The sequence below is a fragment of the Mycotypha africana genome, assembly GCF_025528875.1.
Source record: "Mycotypha africana strain NRRL 2978 chromosome Unknown BDF20scaffold_9, whole genome shotgun sequence".
In the NCBI taxonomy this organism is placed as follows: domain Eukaryota; kingdom Fungi; phylum Mucoromycota; class Mucoromycetes; order Mucorales; family Mycotyphaceae; genus Mycotypha; species Mycotypha africana.
The window spans coordinates 1,290,640-1,309,446 of NW_026515733.1; the positions used below are offsets into that span (position 1 = coordinate 1,290,640).

The window sequence follows — 18,807 nt, forward strand, 5'->3', positions numbered from 1 at the left end:
TGTTCTCAAGCTATATGTATTTGTTTTCTATGTATAAAGTTCAGAATATGTCATTATAATGATAAAGCTACTTCCACAGATTGTTGATCTGTGTAAGCTAACTGTGTTTCATTAAGTAAATTTGGATCAAATGTCTCCCATCTTTCTATGGGGTATTTAGTTACCTCTATGCTGTTCTAACAATTTATGAACACTTGAAGATATGCAAAAGTAGCATTTTTGACACCAGTAAAGACAGTTGTGGTGCAACTAAGTTAACCTCATAACATCGTCACAAGGCCATTTAATCATTTGTCTTTTACAGTTTTCTGTGAGTAAAAAGTGAAATGTATTTTAAGTGCATTAAGTCTTCCTTTTTTCTTCTTTCACAACCATCCCTTGCCTATCCGCTTCCAATTCAACAATATTCTTGCATAGTGAAATATGTACAACGACGAGGATTCATCAGATGGAGGCGGCTCCTACATGGACAACGACGATGTAGAGCACTTTATAAACCGCTGTTCCATTTGTTTTGATGCTCAACTCGATTTTTGTCTACAGCTTTGCAAGGACCAATTTTGCTTAGATTGTTTTAGAAAGTAACATTGCTCAGTGCTAATTTTTCAAGCTTTGAATAGCTATTACAGAAATATCTTATTCATACTCCTTCCCATAAAACGATACAGATATGTTGCTGAGGTCGTAAAGTCATCATGGGGTCTGGAAATGACCCAGATAAAATGTCCTGTGTGCCTCATAACAGTACCCAAATATGAATGGAGTCGATATGTTCCCAAATCGATAACAGAAATGTATGACAAATTCAACACACCTTATCGCAGCTACATCAGGTCATGTCCACAATGTGAAGCAGATATTATACCATGCAGATACAGCTATGCAAACAAAACCAATTCAACAACAACGCAGACTTCGCGGTTGGTTGTTAAGGTGGATACAGTATACATTATTTGTAATATTAAATACTCTCTTTTTTGTTATTAGATCAGTCTGCGAGCGTATGCAGTCGTTGATAAGCAGTTGTCCGATGAGTGTCTTACATGAAAAACATATAGATCACATCATCGTTAAAAAATGGATCTCTATCTTCGGTAGATTCGATTGGACAGAGGCAAAATTGCCAACTATGCACAAGGAACTTGTAACTGATTTATTACGCTTTCAAAACAATCACCCTGCTGTTGATAACAAATGGGCGCATGAGATATCACTTAAAGTGCTTGAACTTAACTCAAAGTCAGATATTTGGAAAGAGCTGCAGTTTAACCATATCGCTTTCTTTCCTGATATGGCCTGGTAAGCTGATCAGAATAGCCACGTTGGCGAATGTGTGTGCCTGATTTCCTTTAAACTTCTTTTCTTCACAAAGTCCGCAATGCGAGTCCTCGATATGTTTGCACTGTGGAAATACTACGCATCTATACCTTACCTGCGAGCAGAACCTCGAGAAAATTATGAGAGATAAGACGGTCTCCAAAGAAATACGAGAAACAGTTAAATGGAAGTTGCGTAATAGGTACACATCAAGCCTTTGTAGCTATCCACAAGATAACAATAATAGATGACTGATGTTATATTTATAAACAAACCTGATACATAGTCGGCGCTGTCCAAAATGTTCGATTATGATAAATCGGGATGAAGGTTGCAACAAAGTTGATTGTTCTTATTGCGGCTTTGCGTTCTGCTGGGCTTGTAAAGCGTCTTGGGCCGAGGTAGGGCCGGAAAAAGGAAGAAAGTGAGGCGTATAATGGACAAGCATATGGATCATTTGACGTTGTTATACATATAGGGGTGCGGCTTTTATAGATGCCCTAACATAAGCATGAAAACTACTGAAGGCATATCTAAAATTGATGGAAAGACATCGTTTGTCGAAGACGGCCGCAACAACTCTAAAGCTATGGCCGAATACAAGGTCAATTATTCAATTCAATTACGGAGAACCTGAATTATGACTGATTAAGTTCAAACTTTCTACTTCGTTAGACAGAACTTGGTGTACCGAATATAACGAATATTCAAGCAAAATTTAACAGCGGATTTTTCTATTGATAATGTAGATACAGTCTCTGGGCTTTTTTTACGCGGTTTACTTTATATACAAACGGTAAGACGAAGGTACTGACAACTCACCGCCATTATTAAGTTTGTCAAAATAACCATACAACGCTTACTTACAAATTTTTGCACATTTTTCGCTGTAATAAACTCCATTTCAAACGCAACAAGCAATGTGTACTGTAAAAGTACATACAGTCTTTTCAGTTAGTCCAAATAACATATTGTCAAGAATGTGAAATATTTCTGTATATTTGTAGGATATACAGTTTAAGATCAGATCAATGATAGACATGGAAAAATAAAATGCATATACCCGTCGCCCAATGAAAACGATGTAAATCCATTTTTATGGGATCATCACTTTTTGAGTTTTTGTAGTTGGTAATAACGGTTTTGTCCTCAGCAGCTTTCTGATTCCGTTGGACTTATAAACACTTCAAATGGTGACAAGTAAAGCCGCTGCCATTGCCAAAGAGATCGACGTTGCTCGCTGCAAAGGCAATTGGCAAGCTATACCTGAGTTAGCACGAAGATATAAAAAGCATAACCCAAGCGGAACTGGTAATTCATACTGCCCGTTATAACTTGATGAGGGAAAGCTTTTCCTAATGGCAAACCTAAACAATAGTTTTAGAACAGTCTATCTTGGGGGAAGCAGGCTTGGATAATATAGTACACAGCTCTCAGAGAGAATCGAGAAGTCTTTATGCAAACGATTCACCTAGTTCAATCAGTTTACCGAAATGCGTCGATCGTGAGTTGACAAAACCTGTTTTACAGCATCTATCAACTGCTATTGCTGATAATGATTCCAGCTCTGAAGCACATGTTTATAAAACAGTAAGAAAACGGCTTGAATTTGTATTAAATTGTATTGAAAGCAATAATTCGATTAATCCATATTTGAAGATGTCAAAAGTTATTCTTGCCAGAACTTATTTCGAAAGTGGGCAGTACCAAAAGGCTGTAGAGACATTCAATGAAATAGATCTTAAGATTTTGGGACAATCATCAGGATATGCGTCTATTCTGTATGTACAAGCTTTGTCAGTGAGGGGTAAGTCGGTCAATTTTCAAATGTATGCTTGTTATACTACTTGGCACTCAATTCTTTTGCCTGTCATCTAGCTATGTCATATGATTTAAATGGCGACAAATCATCAGCTTGGAAAGCGTATGACGATCTTGTTTCGTTAGTGAATCAATCACAACATCTATCCGATCGTAGTTTAGTAGACTGGGCAGAAGAAGGTTTATATAGAGGCACATTACTTGCATTAAATGAAAGGTAAAGCTGGAATAAACATTCATGTGATACAAGAACGTTTAGCAGTAATGATCTTTTTTCTCTCATTTTTAGGCAGGAACCTGCAAATGTTCCTCGAACCATGAATCTGATTCGAGCCTACCAGAAGATTTGTTCTTCCCAAACAAGTGTTTGGCGGTCCACCAAACGATTAGCTGTAACAAAATATTCTGCAAACTATCTGTCCGAGATATATCGCGCTGGCTACTATCAAGCGCCTATCGATTATAGTGTAACTGAAGAAGGAAAGCACATCAATGAGTAAGTGAACGTTAATGTTTAAACATCAACGAAACACATTATTTATTAAACCATTTGCCATCTTCGAAATGACTGTTATTATGTAGACAAGATTTTGAATATGCAAAAGGGGCTTACGACAACCAATTGTTCAGCATTGAAATTATGCAACTATATACTGTTTATGAAAGATTGATATTAACACTCACGCAGTTTCCCCGATCTGGCAAACCTAATTCAACTGTCCTGGACTTTGTCAATAGATTAGCTGCAGATTTCGAACTAATAAATGCTTCAGAAACTGAATTAAGAGGCTTCATTGACGTGCTTAACCGTGCATCAACAAAAACATTCAACTCACCTTGTGTTACAAGACATCTGTTTCATGCACTTGTTCAGTTAGGAGACTATGAAGAGGCCGAACTTGCTCTTCGTACTTATCTGTATTTGGTGGGTTTGGAATCAAAGGCTCTATTGGATGGGCGTTCAATGACTCCAGCTCTAGCAACTGATGCACTTGGTTACAACATTCCGGTTCCCAGTTCCGATATTAAGGAGGAAATATCATTTTTGAAGGAAGCACACAAATCTGACGGACCTCAACGTAGTGAGGAACAGGAGACAGCTGAAAGCAAGATTAAAGTACTTATCACAGCCGTGCACATGTACTGTAAAGAACTCTGTAAAGGTTCAGAGGCAGTCTATGTTGCTGAATTAGCTGCAGATGTTTATACAACAGAAGTGGCTAGCAGAAAGGAGCAAAGTACACAGTTTGAAAAAGTAGGCGTTGAGGTCTTCCGATCATTAGGTGTAGCTTTTGGATTCTTGGGAAGCCAAAGTATGAATATATTTATCATTGTTAGTAACCCATTCTGAGATTAATTACCGTCTTATTTGCGTTTAATAGCATTTGATCCAGACAGTCGACCAAAATTTCACCAAAAAGCTGTAAATTCTCTAAAAAGATCGCTAGAATTTGATACGACTGATTGGAAAACATATTATCAGCTTGCTTTGCAACTTGCAGGTATGCGTGATATAGCACAAGCCATACCAATGATTACACAATCACTGCAATACAACTCTGGCTATTTGCCGTCATGGCATCTGTTTGCATTATTGTTGACATGCCCGTCCACTGATAATCAAACTCAAGCACTCAAGACCTGCGAAATGGCACTTTCGAAAGTAACAGGGATTTCGGAAAATGACCAATATGTAGACTACAATGAAGAAATTGCTCAACAATTGTTATTGCAAATGACACAGACTCTTTTAATTGACCGTGTTCACGGCTCAGAAAAGGCGCTGGCGTCTCAAGCTAATCTTTTCCAAGTATTTGGTAAAATTGTCGTACCAGAACTAATACCCAATTCTACTCATTCTAATATGGTTCACGAGGCTATCTCTATGGGCCCCTCAAGATATGGCATAGTTAATTCAGGGTCTCTCGGTAATATGAGTACTGACTTAATAGCCTCTAGCTCGACAGCTTTAGCCACATCTGATCCCAATGCAACTGCACGAGGTCGCAGCACAAGTAGTATCATTTCTTCCAACAAGACAGTGAATGGACGTGCACGCTCTGCTTCATCATTCACAGGGCGAAAGTTTCATTTAGCTGAAATGTTTAACGCAGCGCATCACGACAAAACTGATGCCAATAGTGTTCGATCAGCCACAAACCTATCACATGTTAAAAATAATGGTAGTAAGTTGAGCTTACTAGATCCGATGAGTGTAATACGCAAGCAAAAGAAAGATACGATCCCTGAAGAGGTCAACAATAGAACGGGTAAAAATTTGCTGAGTGAGAAGAAAGAGGGCTTTTTCGATCTAATTACCGTTCCCTTGATAGATTCTGAGAAAGAGGGCTCAATATATTCGTTTAATAGTGCTGCTCCCTCTTTTATCAGCACAAATACATTACTTCAGTCTACAACCACACCGATTCGACCTACTACTCAAGCAAGACTACTTCATCAACGTTCACATAAATTATTATGTGACTTATGGTTGCTTTCAGCTGAAATATATCTCAGAGCTAATAGGATTGATGAAGCCTTCAAAGCGGTTTCTGAAGCAGAAAATGTAGACTCGACGACACATCCTGGTGTGTGGTGTCTGTTGGGACGCATCCGCTTTGCACAAGGAAAGCGTGATAAGGCGATAGTAGCATTCCAGAAGGGTCTATTCATCAGACCGAACGATGTGGACTGCCGAATCTGGTTAGCTAAAACGTATATGGATAAGGGCGATTTAGAGGTTGCAGAAGGACTCTTACAGGCTGCTACGCGGGAAAATGGTTGGGATAATGCTGCTGCCTGGTAAGATTTTGTTTTGTAATAATAGAACAGCTAATGTAAATGAAATGTAACAAGAAAAAAAAAATGCTTTTTTTTGTACTTCTTTCAGGTACTATCTAGGGGAAATATACAAAAAGACAGACCGCCTGAGTAGAACAAAAGATTGTCTCTTCTATGCACTGGAGCTGGAAAGTAGATCACCTATCCAACCCTTTAGCATATTACCCCGCGTCATATAAGACATACTACCAATTACCTCAGACCCTGTATTACTTTATATCTTCTCTTCAACATATTCGCAAGTAAATGTTTTCTTCTTTTTGGGATTGCATAATTTACAGTGAACAAAGTAGATTTTCACTTTTTACATATAAATGCACGCATACTATACAAAACCCCATAATTCGCTAATTCTCAGATGCTAAACGCCACAAAAAGCGGAAAAGATATGCATCACAATACGGCTTTAGTTACGGATATAGGGAAGGTCTAGAAGGTCCGCCTCTTAGTCATTGCAAAAATAGAAATGATTCAATTCCTTTTGGGCCGCTCTTGGGCTTTTTGATCTACTAAAATCTGGTACTACTTTACCTGTAAATGTCGGAATACAATTTAAACTCACAATAATATAGAGGTAGCACACATAGTTCCAACTTGTCATCATAAGAATTGCAGTTCCAGTAATTATATACTCTATGATAGCTTTCACAAAAAAGAGGGGAGTAAAGGAAATCTTAGAGTGTTCTGATGTTGTACTTCTTATCCTAGAGGGTAGTAAGTATAGAAGCATTGCATATTTGATCGTCTTGTCTCGGCCCATCACTCCATTCCATTATGATATTAATTCCATTAAACGTAACACAAAGGTAACGTTTAATTTTGAAAGCTTTTTAGGTGAGGAATTCAGAAGCTATTACTGTAGAGATATCTTGGCTTTTCATTTATCTATTTTTTTCATTCTTTTTTCAAACCTCTAAACACTATACCTCCCTCCTTTCCTTTACTCTACATATCTCGTTTGGGCCTCTTCATGGAAACAGTAGGACAATCGACACAACAAGAAATCAAAAAGTCGCTTTCCAAGGCTATGACAGTTGAATCTGCCTTTATCAGTAAATCATGGAGCAAGAGATCAACTGCATATTCTTCATTACTATGGAATGCTTTGACAAATGCATTTTGTTCAATTATCTCACCACTTAAAAGAGCTTATATATCATCAAATCAGTCACGTACATCCAGAAACACACAAAGTTTTCGCTGGTGGCACTTATTAGCAACCCTCGTCTTGTTGACAATTACGGCCGAAGTATTTGTGTTCTGTAATTTATACGATTTGCTTTCTGAAGAACCATTTGGCATAAAAATAGGTATTTGAATAATGTGAGGCAGGCCGAAAATTTTTAGCCAAAAAATTAATCTTATTGACAACATTGTAGTTAAACGACAATATCCGCAAAGAACATACACATCTCTGAATACAAATATTGACAGCCAACTAGAAAAAGGCACTAGAGTCTATCATGTCACAAAGGAATTCGGTCCAGCTACATTAACGGATATAGGAAGAACAGTTACAGCACTTGCAGCAGCTCAGCAAGCCACTAATATAACTGAAGTAGCAATTGTTATGCCTCTCTATACATTCATGAAAAAATTGGCTATAGAGAAAGAAATGGACATGGTCATTGATATTCGTGGTAAGCGTTCCCAACCAACAATGTCATTGGAGTTTAAGATTTGGAAACTGCTGTACGCCTTCAATCCACCAGTCCAAGCACCCAGTAAATATGAATGGCAAATAATAAACAATGTAAATACATCTGTTTTAATAACGCCTCAACGTGCTCCAAAGCCAACTGATGCCATACCTGTTTATATGATTGAACATGCCAACAGACGGCCATTTAATCAGGCCTTTAAGTGTCGTACAGTAAATGACATATATACAGAAAACGAATTGCTGCCGAATGAATGGCGCGATCAGTATTTCGCCAAAGCAGCCGCCGCCTTTCTTGCTCATAAAGCAACAGCCGCAGACGAGGAATCATTATTTGCTCCAGTTCGTATTGTTCCTAGAGTAGATATTGTTCACATTCATGGCCCAGATAATGCATATATAGCAAAGATATTACAAGATAAGAAGGAGATAGATGATTTAGGGCCTCGACCGCCTGCAATTGTTTACACCATACATCATAACGAGAAAGAGATACAATACACTAATACGTATCGAAACGTTCGGAAATTCACAGATCTTCCTTACGAAAGGGAGAGACTTCGAAAGTATGTTTACGGAAGCAATGTATACATGACCAAACTGGGTATAGAGCAATCCGATGCTATTACTTACACCAGTCATTCAATTGCTGCTGATATCGTGGAAGGTCGTTATGACTTTCATTTGAAAGAGCTTATTATGGATTATCTATTGAAAAAAACAGAAAGTTCACGACTTTACGGTATAGACAATGGTGTCGACTATCATGGGACGGAACACCCTTTCATCACAGATAAACTAGCCAACCGAAGTATGGGATACCCTCAATATGCATTTAAAATGATACAAAACCAAAAACTCTACTATTCTACGAATCCTTCGAAACCCTTCACCCTCAATCCTCCAGACATGCCAACCTATTGGACATTATCTGAAGAGCACTCAGATTTCGTTCAAACCCATAAAGATCGTGCTAGACGCTTTCTAATTAAGCGAGGAATTTTATCAGAGCAAGATATGAAACGTCCAATTGTACTTTTTAGAGGATCATTTGAAAGAGGGAAAGGGTTGGAAATCTTCGAACCGGCAGTGAAGTATTTTATTAAAAACAACATGCGCTTTGTAATATTGGGCAGAAAGAAAGATTTCAATTTTGAGAAATTACAAAGTTTGCAAAGATTATATCCGAATCATGTCACTTTACTTAGCACAGCCAAAGAAGAAAGACAGTTTTCCATATTTTGTAGAGCAGCGGCTGATTTCGTATTTACACCAGATCCTCAAGCAAGCGCATACGGCTTTGAGGCAGCAGAGGGTTTAGTGTTCGGTTCTGCGGTCATCACACCTGGAATGAGTAAACTTAAAGAAGCCATGATTGACAGGCCTTCTAGGCAATCACGACAAGTTAGTATAGCCTATCTGGACCCTGCAGCCGCTTCTGAAAAGGGAGCAGTTATCACCAGTTATGAATACTACAATAGTTATATCTACAATGCAAATGAACCGAATACCCTTGAAATTGCTATTAGGGATGCAGCTACTGATTTTAGAAAGATTATAAAGAATAAGGCATTACGCGAGGAGTTTATTCTACGAATGATTAGAAGCGCTCTCAATTTAGGTTGGGATAGAGGCCATCAACAAGGTCCTGTTTATGAATATAACCGTGTTTACGAATTAGCTCTCGAGAATAGATATATACCCGAAATGCAAAGATATGAAGTCGAAGAAGAATATGAATTAATAACAAGACTACAAGAAAAGGACTATCTCTGACAAACTTAACAATACAGCGTTTTCTATTTCCTTCTGTCTTCTTTGTTCACCGTATCTGGACTACAAACTATTATACAACCCATTACATGTCTCACCAAAAGTACCTTAACATAATAATGTAATAAAAGATCTCTTTATACAACTATCTAGTGACAACCCTTTGTTTGTAAAATGCTAATCAAATAAATGCTAAAAAAGTGGGTATAAATTGACTCATATAAGGGACAAACGCATAGGGTGTGCTAAGTTTCTATAATGCCTATTTGGCAGACATCGTAAGTAGATATGTACAAATTATTACAAGATGTTCTCGAAAGTAACATTTTCTCTCTTAAAACTCAAAATTCTGTTGCGTACTGTTAAGGTTTCCTTGAGGATTTATCAGCCAATTATTCCAATTATTCTGTAGCTGTATCGGATCCAATGGCTGCGTTTGCGTATGTGGTTGTGGTTGTTGAGAATATGAATGTGATTGAAACTGACCTTGTGCCTGAATCATTGGCTGTACTTGGGGTTGAAATGGCACTTGAACACCTACAGGTAAATCCTGCCCTGAATTAGACGCTGTAATTACATTCGGATACTCATTTAGGCTTATTGCAGGTGCTACACTGAGGTTTGAAGGGTTGGAAGGTTGCTCAAAAAGCGCATTTTCTGAAATCAAATCAAAGCTTTCGGTCAGTTGTGGGTTGCTAATATACTCGGTTACGTTACTAAACTGTGTTCCCGAGGACTGTGATTGTTGAGAAAGACGGGAAGATTGATTGATATATTGTTTTGTTTCCATTAATGGGTTACTTAACGACGGTGATGAAGTTACATGCATTTGTGGTGAGCTTTGAGTAGTTGCATTTAAGGGTGACATATCTACTTTGATTTCCTGTAAGCCTTGTTTCTTTCTCCATTCATTGGTACATCTTCTCAAATTGTAATCGGTAGTTAAGAACCAGTAATTGTCAAAAAATTCAGCGGGCAACTGCCAATTCCCTGCAACTGCAGGATCGCCACCATGGAAAACAGAACCTGATAGCAAGCATCTGAAGCAGTCATCCAAGTCAAATTGATCTTTAAAAAGAATCATCCTGTCGCGCATTTGTGGTGTTGGTATAAGATCAATTCGCGGATCGTGAGGAACAGTCAGCTTTCGTTACAGAATTGCATCTTGTTAGTTCATCACCTTATCAACAACGTTTACTTTCTATTTTCTTACCTGCAGCAATGTTGGTCGAATGGTAAGAGGGATTTTGGCGCACTGTAAGCGTAAACGCATTCTAAGTATTTGAAGTGCTGCCAAATTTGATGACGCAGGTTCATTAACGGTTGTAGTTTGGATAGGGAGGATGTTACTAGCAGCATCTACACTGTTCGCTGATGGTACGGATCCAACTTCTTCTGTACTTATGGGGGATAAAGTGGGCATGTCTTGTAGATATGGATTACTTGTACTTGCCTTTCGTTTATTACGCTCATTTATGTCAATGGAATTCTTGTGTTTTTTAGACATGTGCAGGTCATCATTATTTTGTGTTACTAAACACTGTCTGTGTACTGACGATTGTTCTTGCTGGTGCTGCTGTTTTAGCTTACTATCAAATTGTGAATTTTGCTGTTGTATCTTATCTGCCAAATTCAATTTGTTTTTTTTCTTGAGATTCATGTAGGAAGCGATGGAGTTGGGAATAGACTGCGCCAAAACCGATAATGTTTGATCGTTGACATGCGGGCAATGTTGTGGAATGCTTAGGTTGTGCTGAAGACATACTAATTGTAATGATAATACAATGCCTTTCAAATACCAGTTTTCGGCTTTTAGGATCTCATTATCACTGGATAGTTTTTCATTCTCATGCATTAGTGTATCTCTTTGTTCTTTGATAGCTTTAACATTTGTCTCGAGTTCCCTCATATGTCGTTCTTTACGTTCTCTGAATGCTCTCTGCGCAGCTCTATTTTGAGCTTTTCGAAGAGCTGGAGAAGCCGGATTAGGCTTTCTTCCAGGTTTTTTTCTGATTCTCACTGGTGGATCTTGTCGTTTGCTGTTTGATGCAGAGTCTTCAACAGTTGACAATCCTGTTTTTGCAACATCGGATGTTGACTCACTCAATAATTGTGTGGATGACACGTCATTCTGATCCTTGAAAGTTTCATTATTTGGATCCATACTTCAGAAATGTATATTGTTACTAATCTGCTGGCTTTTTATTTGTGTAAGTTCAATACTGCAGTTAAAAAACATACTGATCTTATTTACGTTTTTCCCTTACCTTTTCTGTCTTTAATTTCGAGTTTACCGATTGAGTACAATTATGAGGAAAAAATATTAAAATATTCTAGATAAATTCTATTATAAATTCAGACGTACTTATTAGAAATTACCCAAATTGTTACCGAATTGTGAGTTGTGTAAATAAGGTCGAAACAGTAAGCATTCAGCTTTTGGTTATACTTTAAGAATATCTTACTAACTTACACTGTAGGAATGTGTGAAGGAGTGATATCAATCACACATGAAAATGAAACTAATCTCGCTTGAAAACCACAGGTCTTTGATTGTCATTTACTGCAGCAAACATGAAAATATCATAGATATTTTTGGCAGCATTGACGTCGCAATTCCCAAACTGTATTACAATTTTTACACTGCAATACAGCATGTACTCTTCGCTTTGATGCTGCTGTCGTGTCATTCTCCAAACTTCGATGTTTGCATACATTACATATCTGGCTAGTCAAATATTCATCGATATTGAGAGGTAATTACTCGAATTGCTTCTTCACAGTTGTAAACTTTGACCTTGACCAAGCCTAGTTTCTTGAAGTTGAACAGTTGATAATACATATCAGTAAGGTCAGAGTCAGTTTTTTTGCCCGTATTGAAGCCATCCACGTTTGCTTCTTTCGCTAATCTCTAAAACGCCTGAGTATCGATTTGGATTGACTTGGTTTTGACTAAGTATAATGGTGCGAGTGAAAAACAAAGCGATGGCCTCTAGTATCTGTGTATTTTGTAGGAAAGTTCCATCATTGATTCTGCCTTTTACGGTGTCGATGAAGACTTGTATCACGGATATCTGTTGTGACGCGAGGTTCTGTGGTTGTTCCCCGGAAGAAAAGGCTTATCTGAATTGACTGCTGCTAATATTTGCTCAAGCAGAGAACTAAACTTCTGCCTATTCAACGTAGCAGCAAATGGAATTTCGAGAAGTTTTCGGAGAATGTAAGCCTTTGATGCAACTTTTGCTGCTTGTGGCTCCATAATAAAAACCTTCTTTTGGACCTCCTTAGAGAGAAAGTTGAACCACTTGAAGAATAAGTGCGGCTTAGAATACAGTGTTTTTAAGTCGCAATCACTTGGCTGATACTTTTCCCATATGGCAGTGAAATTGGCGACTATCTTGTCCAGAGCATCACTTCTAGAGAGAGAGGCAGGCCATGAGGGGCTTGGTCCCTGTAAATCTTATCAATTTGGATTATAGTGGACTAAGTTAAGTAGCGAGACTATAAAAAGATATTGAATTGTCTTTATTTCGAGTTAATGTTTGGGTCTCTTTTATATCTTTTGGAATAAGTAATTTGTTTTTGAGAAAGGCATGTCTGAGACTTTGTAAATAATTATGGGCAGATAGGAAAATACATGTAATGTTGTTTAGGTGAATAGTTACATATATTTGACCTAGGTAATTATAGAGGACATCACAGTCCCTGCTTCTTTCCATAGATATAATGTGCTATTATTTTCGTTCTGCTACCGTCAAATTTTTAGAGAAGTTTACAGAATTGTTATCAGACAACACAGCCAAAAAATGCATGATTGATCTTTTTATCATGTGTTTCATGTATGTAGTTTCTGGTGAGTGTTTCGTACTGTTTGCTGGCAATGGAAAGAACGCTTGAGTAGTTTATACTTTTTAGCAGCTGCGGGTCCAAAGTCGTCAGGTCACAGAAGGTCTTGAAATGTTCTTTGATGTCGTCCGGTGCCTTCTTACCATTTCCGGTTATCACGGCAAAGATATTTGTGAACAGAGTTTGCTCAATAACAAAAACATCAGCATCTTTGATTTCAAACAACTTGATGAACAGATAGTTGACAAACAGAGATCCCAAGTACAAAACTTTTGAAGTATAGGTTGCTACTTTCAAGATCTGTTCACAAAATTGCTCACTTTTGCAAACATTGGGCATAGTGGTTTTAATAACAAACTTTTCCACTTTTTCGTCTTCGTCGCAAATAGGTACTTTTATCTTTCTGCTTGGACATAGATTACTTGCCTGCCGTGCATGTGTCGTTCTGCTTACAAAGAGGGACAAATACTCGTTTTTGTGGATTTGTTTGAAGCTTTGAAATCTTGAGAGCTTCTTTTTTGTCGATTTTATTTTGAACCTTCTGAAAACACTGGTGCGGATAAAGAAGCGCTAGAAGAATCATTGCCTGTCATTAGTATTAGTGTGTATGTGTGTAACTGGGGCAACATTGATGATTTCTTGATAGAGCCGTAAATAAAACAGTCTTACCTGTGTGCAGTTTGGGGTCTTTACATGGCCGTTCTGAGCTGGGAGACGTTGTTTGCCTTTTCATATTTGCTGAAAAGAAGAAAGCAAAGGGGAAGAACAATGCGTTTTAAGATTGTGTATGATCTATTAAGTATAGTGTTGTCAAAGAACTGCTTCATTGACAACATCACTCAATAAGTAACGGCTCTTACCAACATGCACCAAAGTCCTAAAAAATCATTGCTATATACAGACAGTGACGTATCTCTGCTCCTCAACTTTTTGATGTTATAGTATGCTTAACATATTACACAGCGTAGGCAATCGCGCTGGTTATTGCTCTTGTTCCCTGCGTTTTGTTGCGCCCTAAAAAAAGAAAAAAGAAAATCTAAAAATCCGTCTCAGACTGTAAGTAACAAAATCTAAAAAATATTTATGATATTTCTTAAATCTATTTATTCTGTTCGTCTGAAGCAAACAGTATGAAAGTCCGCATCATCAGTTAAAAATCTGTATTTATCATTTTGCCGCAGAGACCATCCTGAAACGTATAATAAATGCTTCAACAATGAATTATATCACATGAAAGGCGCAGTCAGTAATATATTGGTAAAATATATATGAACAAGTCTGTCTGACTACTCTGAATGATTAATCTTTAGATATTCTTCCGCTAAGATCGAGTAATTGTAAAAAATGCGTGAAATAAATGACGTGTTTAGCGAGATAACAACTACAATACTCGAGTATGTACAACCAAGTAGAGAATACATTCCACAACGGTCTATCTATATTACGTCTAATATAGGTTATATACGACATATAATGAAATACAGGCTTAAGTATAATAATCACACATCGAGCATCTGTACCTGAATTAATGATAAGAATACGCATCCTCAAATAATATAACTCCCATAAAACCTTACAGAGTAAATAACCTTCTACTTCATCTGAAGAATAATAAAATACACTTAAGTTCATAGTCATCGACTTATAACAGTTATCAATTTCAACTAAGCAAATACAACAATAAAAACTAGTTAAAAAGTTTGCTGATTTTATTCTTTGTATGACGTCGTGCTGTAGCAGCCATAAACTTTTTTGAGAAGCAAACAGTTAACGAGTGTTGACTCAAGATGTTCAGATAATTATTATTTATGGCGCTACAGGTGAATCAATGGTTATGTGAAGAAGCCGTATTTTTGTAGGGAGGAAATCAACATGAAATTCAGGTGCTCAACAACATTATTGAAAGTACATACAGCCACAGCGGTGCAAATTTAACTATCATTGTCCAATTTTATCTATTACAGACGAGTTCAGTGTTTAAAATGAAGTTATGTCATGTTTTCCGAACATTTCATCTGCCTGGAACATCTTTGTCTGAAATCAAGATGCCTTTCAACTTCGCACATATTGGGTCACCGAAAATGGATGTACTTGACTCTGATCACAATTATATTCAAGGAAGCTGATTAAGAGAGCAAAGAAAACAGTAAACTTACATTAAAAGATCCGTTTTAATGTCATGAAGAGAGGGTGCTGCGTCTAAGTGAATGGTGACATTGACGTGTTTGGTGAGATAATAACTACAATACTCGAGTACGTACAACCAGGTAGAGAATACATTCTACCACGGTCTATCTATATTGCATCTAATATAGGTTATGTACAACATAGAACAAGATATAGGCCTAAGTATGATAATCACCCAATAAGCATCTGAACCTGAAATTAGTGACTAGCATACGCGTCCTCAAATAATATAATTCCCATTAAACCTCACAAAGTAAATAATCCTTCTACTTCATCTGAAGAATAATAAAGACACCTAAGTTCATAGTCATCGACTTACAACTGTTATCAATTTTTTAAATAAGCAAATACAACAGACATAAAGATTGTAGAAAATCGAAGGGTATTACTTGAGCTCGGAGCTTGCAAAAATGGAAGCCGATCTATTTCGATACATGTTAATGCGTATTTGATTATAGTATCGTAATATTTACCAACTGTAATGATCCCCTTGTCATTCCATTTAGTTTTGCTAAGTATGTCGCATCATTATTACTGATGCAATGGTATTCACACTTCTGGTTTTGCTAGTGTTGATAAAGCGAAGAAGGTATTCACAGCAGATGGTTAATACACGACTCTTTCTGAAGATGACTTTTGATATAAAGAATTACTGAAAGCCAATTTTTGTGGTACTTCTGAAAACTTTGAGAGATTAATCAATGGATATATTAAAGATGGTCCCCTTTCTGAAGAGTTAAAAAGTAACATTCTATGCTGCAAGTTACTTATCACAAGTCATCAATTTTGCACAACGTCGGTGCGTTATAATTGACTAATGTTTTCTTTGGATACCTACCATTTTCAGTGAATGAAGATTTTGACCTTGCCATTTAGATAGTATCTACAGTGAGGAAGCTTTACAGTAGTCATTGAATGCACATTCGTGATAATTTCTCGATGAATTACTTGTGGCTTGTGTTGAATAAATGAAATAACAAGTCAACAATATACCTAATGTTCTGAATCTTGTTTATGAAGGCTTGAAGCTGGGCTACGAGAGGCAATTATATCCAGCAGACGAAACAACTATTGCTTGTAGCTGCACAAAATCCAATACTTGCTATTAGTTGTCGGGATAAAAGAATAACTAAATTAATTTGGAATAATCTTGGTGTTTGGGCAGAGCATGGTCGTAATAAACGGGATATTCCTCATTCCAAAAAGAAATACCCGCATTCTTTTGGTTTTGGAAATATTTGTTATTTGAGTTTTTTCATGTTTATTTTGATATACACATCGTGGTTGTGACGAGTACTTTATTTGCGATTGTTTGTCATGTACAAATGTTGTCTACCTACTTTAATATATCAAGCATGATTTGTGCTTTTTATTTGTTCCTTTATAAATTAATTTAATAGATACGTGTGTTGCTAATAATACCTCGAGCTGCATAAGCGCAGATCAAACTGTCAATAATAAAAAAAAAAAGAAAGCTTAATGGAGAAAAAGGAAGCCGGTTATCAAAATGAAAAGGTAGGGCAAAACATTTGTCACAACGCTTCTCATTGCACTGGCTTTAAAGATTGGACGTGTATTGAGACTGTATCTTGGTGGATTAGGGTTATCAAGTGTTGGGTATACCCAGCTTTGTTCCCAATAAGGAGAAGCATCATTAATACATTGGTGAATCGGCATTACTCTATGTGTTTTTTGAAGTTTAGGCAGCCATTTTTCGGAAATCTCTATTGTAAGATTGTTATTCTCGTGTTGCTGAAGCGTAGAAAGAAAACGAAAAAGAAAAAGTTTATATTAAGCTTTTAATCTAATTTTGAAGCAGAGACTAACAGATTTACCAATGTAATATGTCCATGTTCTGTGTCATTTCCCGCTAATCTATCACGTATCCACTTTTCGAAGGATTGGTCGATTTGACTGAGCTGTATGCCGCCGTTCGCTAGGTTCCAATCATAAGTATCTTGATCCCACAAGAATGTTCTCATACCCATTTGCCAGGCAATCGCACGTACACGGTCATCAACATCACCGTAAGGAGGGCGCCAGCATTTAGGAGTAACGCCGGTGGTTTCTTTGATAGCTCTTTGGGTCCAATATAATTGAGCTACGATCTCCTCATTTGTTAGGGTTGTCATGAGAGGGTGAGACCACGTGTGTGAGCAAAGAGTGTGTCCATCACTTAAAGCTCTTTGGGCGGCTTCGGGATAATAAACAACGTTTGAACCAACAACTGCGAAAAATTGATATGGTTAGCACTGATAGTGACTGCAGAGCAAGTAAGGAGCAAATGACTTACAAAATAAAGTTGCTTTTTGTTTGCCGTTCGCAATTAGGTAGTTGTAGAATCTGGGTTGATCGTGTTCTTTATCCTTTTCAGAGGTAGGCCACCATTTCTTATAAGGTCCATCATCATAGTTAAGACCCCAATCACCTTTGTTTGGGCATATATAGATATCTTCGGGAACGTAGCTGACTTTAGGCTTCTTACAAATAGTAGCTGTCCACCAACAATCAGGATCCTTGTTAACGTCGTAACCAGTCAAGTCAGGAGACCATTCTTTCCTCTTCCTAGTCGGTGCTTTAGGAATTTTAGCAAAATCAAGTTGTTTGATAACAGCCTGAACCTCAGGATGGTTGATGGGGGGTTGTTTAAGAGGTTCTGGGTACTTTGTCATATCTAACTTGAATGAACCAGGTATTATCGGTCCGGCTTTAATGTCTTCTTCACGAGGTAAGCCTTTGGGCATGTTGGCAGGGCCTGAAACATGAGAAAGCCATGCAGGAGAGGTTTGCACAAATGATGCAGTGCTTGATTTTGTTGCCGCTGTGTTGCTTGTTGAAGTTTTTGCTGGACCGGTAGCGTATGTTATGCTGTTGGCATATGCTGTGCTAGCAAAACTAAGAATCAACGCATATGTCAGTGGTAGGAACTTTTTAACCATATTGCCAAACAAAATTATAAAATGGAACAGAAGGTTAGGATTTGAATAACACCCTTTTTATAATTTTTGTAAAGAACCGCGGAAAAATATGTTTGTTATAAGGTGGTTTATTTTTTCTTCAACATCTTTAATACCAAAGTTAAAAAATTTAAAGCACAATTGTTGACTAGTTGAGATAGAGAATTATTGTTCTAATCCTTCATGTGGATTTAGCTCTGTAGCCACTAAGCATGTAGTGACAATTAAGCATTCGATCAAAGCCTGGAATAAAAAACCCCATTTATTGTATTTCATTCTTACGAATTTTTCTGTAGGACGCTTCAAACAAACAAGTAAACTGATGAACGTAATGTGCAGTTATTAGACTTTGAGGTCACTTTTATTTCTTGCTTGTTAGAACATCATATGAAGCTACCATCATAT

At 37.4% G+C, this 18,807-nt stretch overlaps 7 protein-coding genes across 7 annotated transcripts; 3 read left to right on the forward strand and 4 right to left on the reverse strand.

The window, feature by feature from the left end:
* Positions 1-172: 172 nt before the first annotated feature.
* Positions 173-2,234, forward strand: BDF20DRAFT_887338 (uncharacterized protein). Its single transcript, XM_053082030.1, has 7 exons — positions 173-581; positions 669-920; positions 988-1,299; positions 1,373-1,519; positions 1,604-1,718; positions 1,796-1,921; positions 1,993-2,234. Exons 1-7 carry the CDS (start codon positions 424-426, stop codon positions 2,056-2,058), a joined length of 1,176 nt encoding a protein of 391 aa, XP_052933701.1. The 5' UTR covers positions 173-423; the 3' UTR covers positions 2,059-2,234.
* Positions 2,235-2,411: 177 nt separating this feature from the next.
* Positions 2,412-6,429, forward strand: BDF20DRAFT_709137 (uncharacterized protein). Its single transcript, XM_053076090.1, has 9 exons — positions 2,412-2,628; positions 2,696-2,907; positions 2,977-3,124; positions 3,196-3,355; positions 3,428-3,634; positions 3,877-4,451; positions 4,521-5,408; positions 5,472-5,940; positions 6,029-6,429. The coding sequence occupies exons 1-9, from the start codon at positions 2,508-2,510 to the stop codon at positions 6,156-6,158; spliced, it is 2,910 nt and encodes a 969-aa protein (XP_052933702.1). The 5' UTR covers positions 2,412-2,507; the 3' UTR covers positions 6,159-6,429.
* A 577-nt stretch (positions 6,430-7,006) lies between these two features.
* On the forward strand, positions 7,007-9,415 carry BDF20DRAFT_824669 (starch synthase catalytic domain-containing protein; the record flags this gene model as incomplete). The annotated part of the gene is made up of 2 exons (XM_053077915.1): positions 7,007-7,289; positions 7,359-9,415. The coding sequence occupies 2 exons, from the start codon at positions 7,007-7,009 to the stop codon at positions 9,413-9,415; spliced, it is 2,340 nt and encodes a 779-aa protein (XP_052933703.1).
* A 128-nt stretch (positions 9,416-9,543) lies between these two features.
* On the reverse strand, positions 9,544-11,957 carry BDF20DRAFT_887364 (uncharacterized protein). The gene is made up of 5 exons (XM_053082031.1): positions 11,894-11,957; positions 11,680-11,837; positions 10,626-11,610; positions 9,773-10,556; positions 9,544-9,674 (listed from the first exon to the last, which is right to left on the reverse strand). Exons 3-5 carry the CDS (start codon positions 11,574-11,576, stop codon positions 9,658-9,660), a joined length of 1,752 nt encoding a protein of 583 aa, XP_052933704.1. The 5' UTR covers positions 11,577-11,610; positions 11,680-11,837; positions 11,894-11,957; the 3' UTR covers positions 9,544-9,657.
* On the reverse strand, positions 11,900-12,312 carry BDF20DRAFT_887370 (uncharacterized protein). Its single transcript, XM_053082032.1, has 4 exons — positions 12,216-12,312; positions 12,057-12,136; positions 11,973-12,036; positions 11,900-11,925 (listed from the first exon to the last, which is right to left on the reverse strand). The coding sequence occupies exons 1-3, from the start codon at positions 12,252-12,254 to the stop codon at positions 11,973-11,975; spliced, it is 183 nt and encodes a 60-aa protein (XP_052933705.1). The 5' UTR covers positions 12,255-12,312; the 3' UTR covers positions 11,900-11,925.
* Positions 12,313-12,476: 164 nt separating this feature from the next.
* Positions 12,477-15,200, reverse strand: BDF20DRAFT_838210 (uncharacterized protein; the record flags this gene model as incomplete). Its single annotated transcript, XM_053079131.1, has 5 exons — positions 12,477-12,871; positions 13,321-13,828; positions 13,928-13,983; positions 14,119-14,135; positions 15,172-15,200. The coding sequence occupies 5 exons, from the start codon at positions 15,198-15,200 to the stop codon at positions 12,477-12,479; spliced, it is 1,005 nt and encodes a 334-aa protein (XP_052933706.1).
* A 1,721-nt stretch (positions 15,201-16,921) lies between these two features.
* On the reverse strand, positions 16,922-18,384 carry BDF20DRAFT_995716 (uncharacterized protein; the record flags this gene model as incomplete). The annotated part of the gene is made up of 3 exons (XM_053085411.1): positions 16,922-17,197; positions 17,281-17,672; positions 17,739-18,384. 3 exons carry the CDS (start codon positions 18,382-18,384, stop codon positions 16,922-16,924), a joined length of 1,314 nt encoding a protein of 437 aa, XP_052933707.1.
* Between the last annotated feature and the right edge of the window lie 423 nt (positions 18,385-18,807).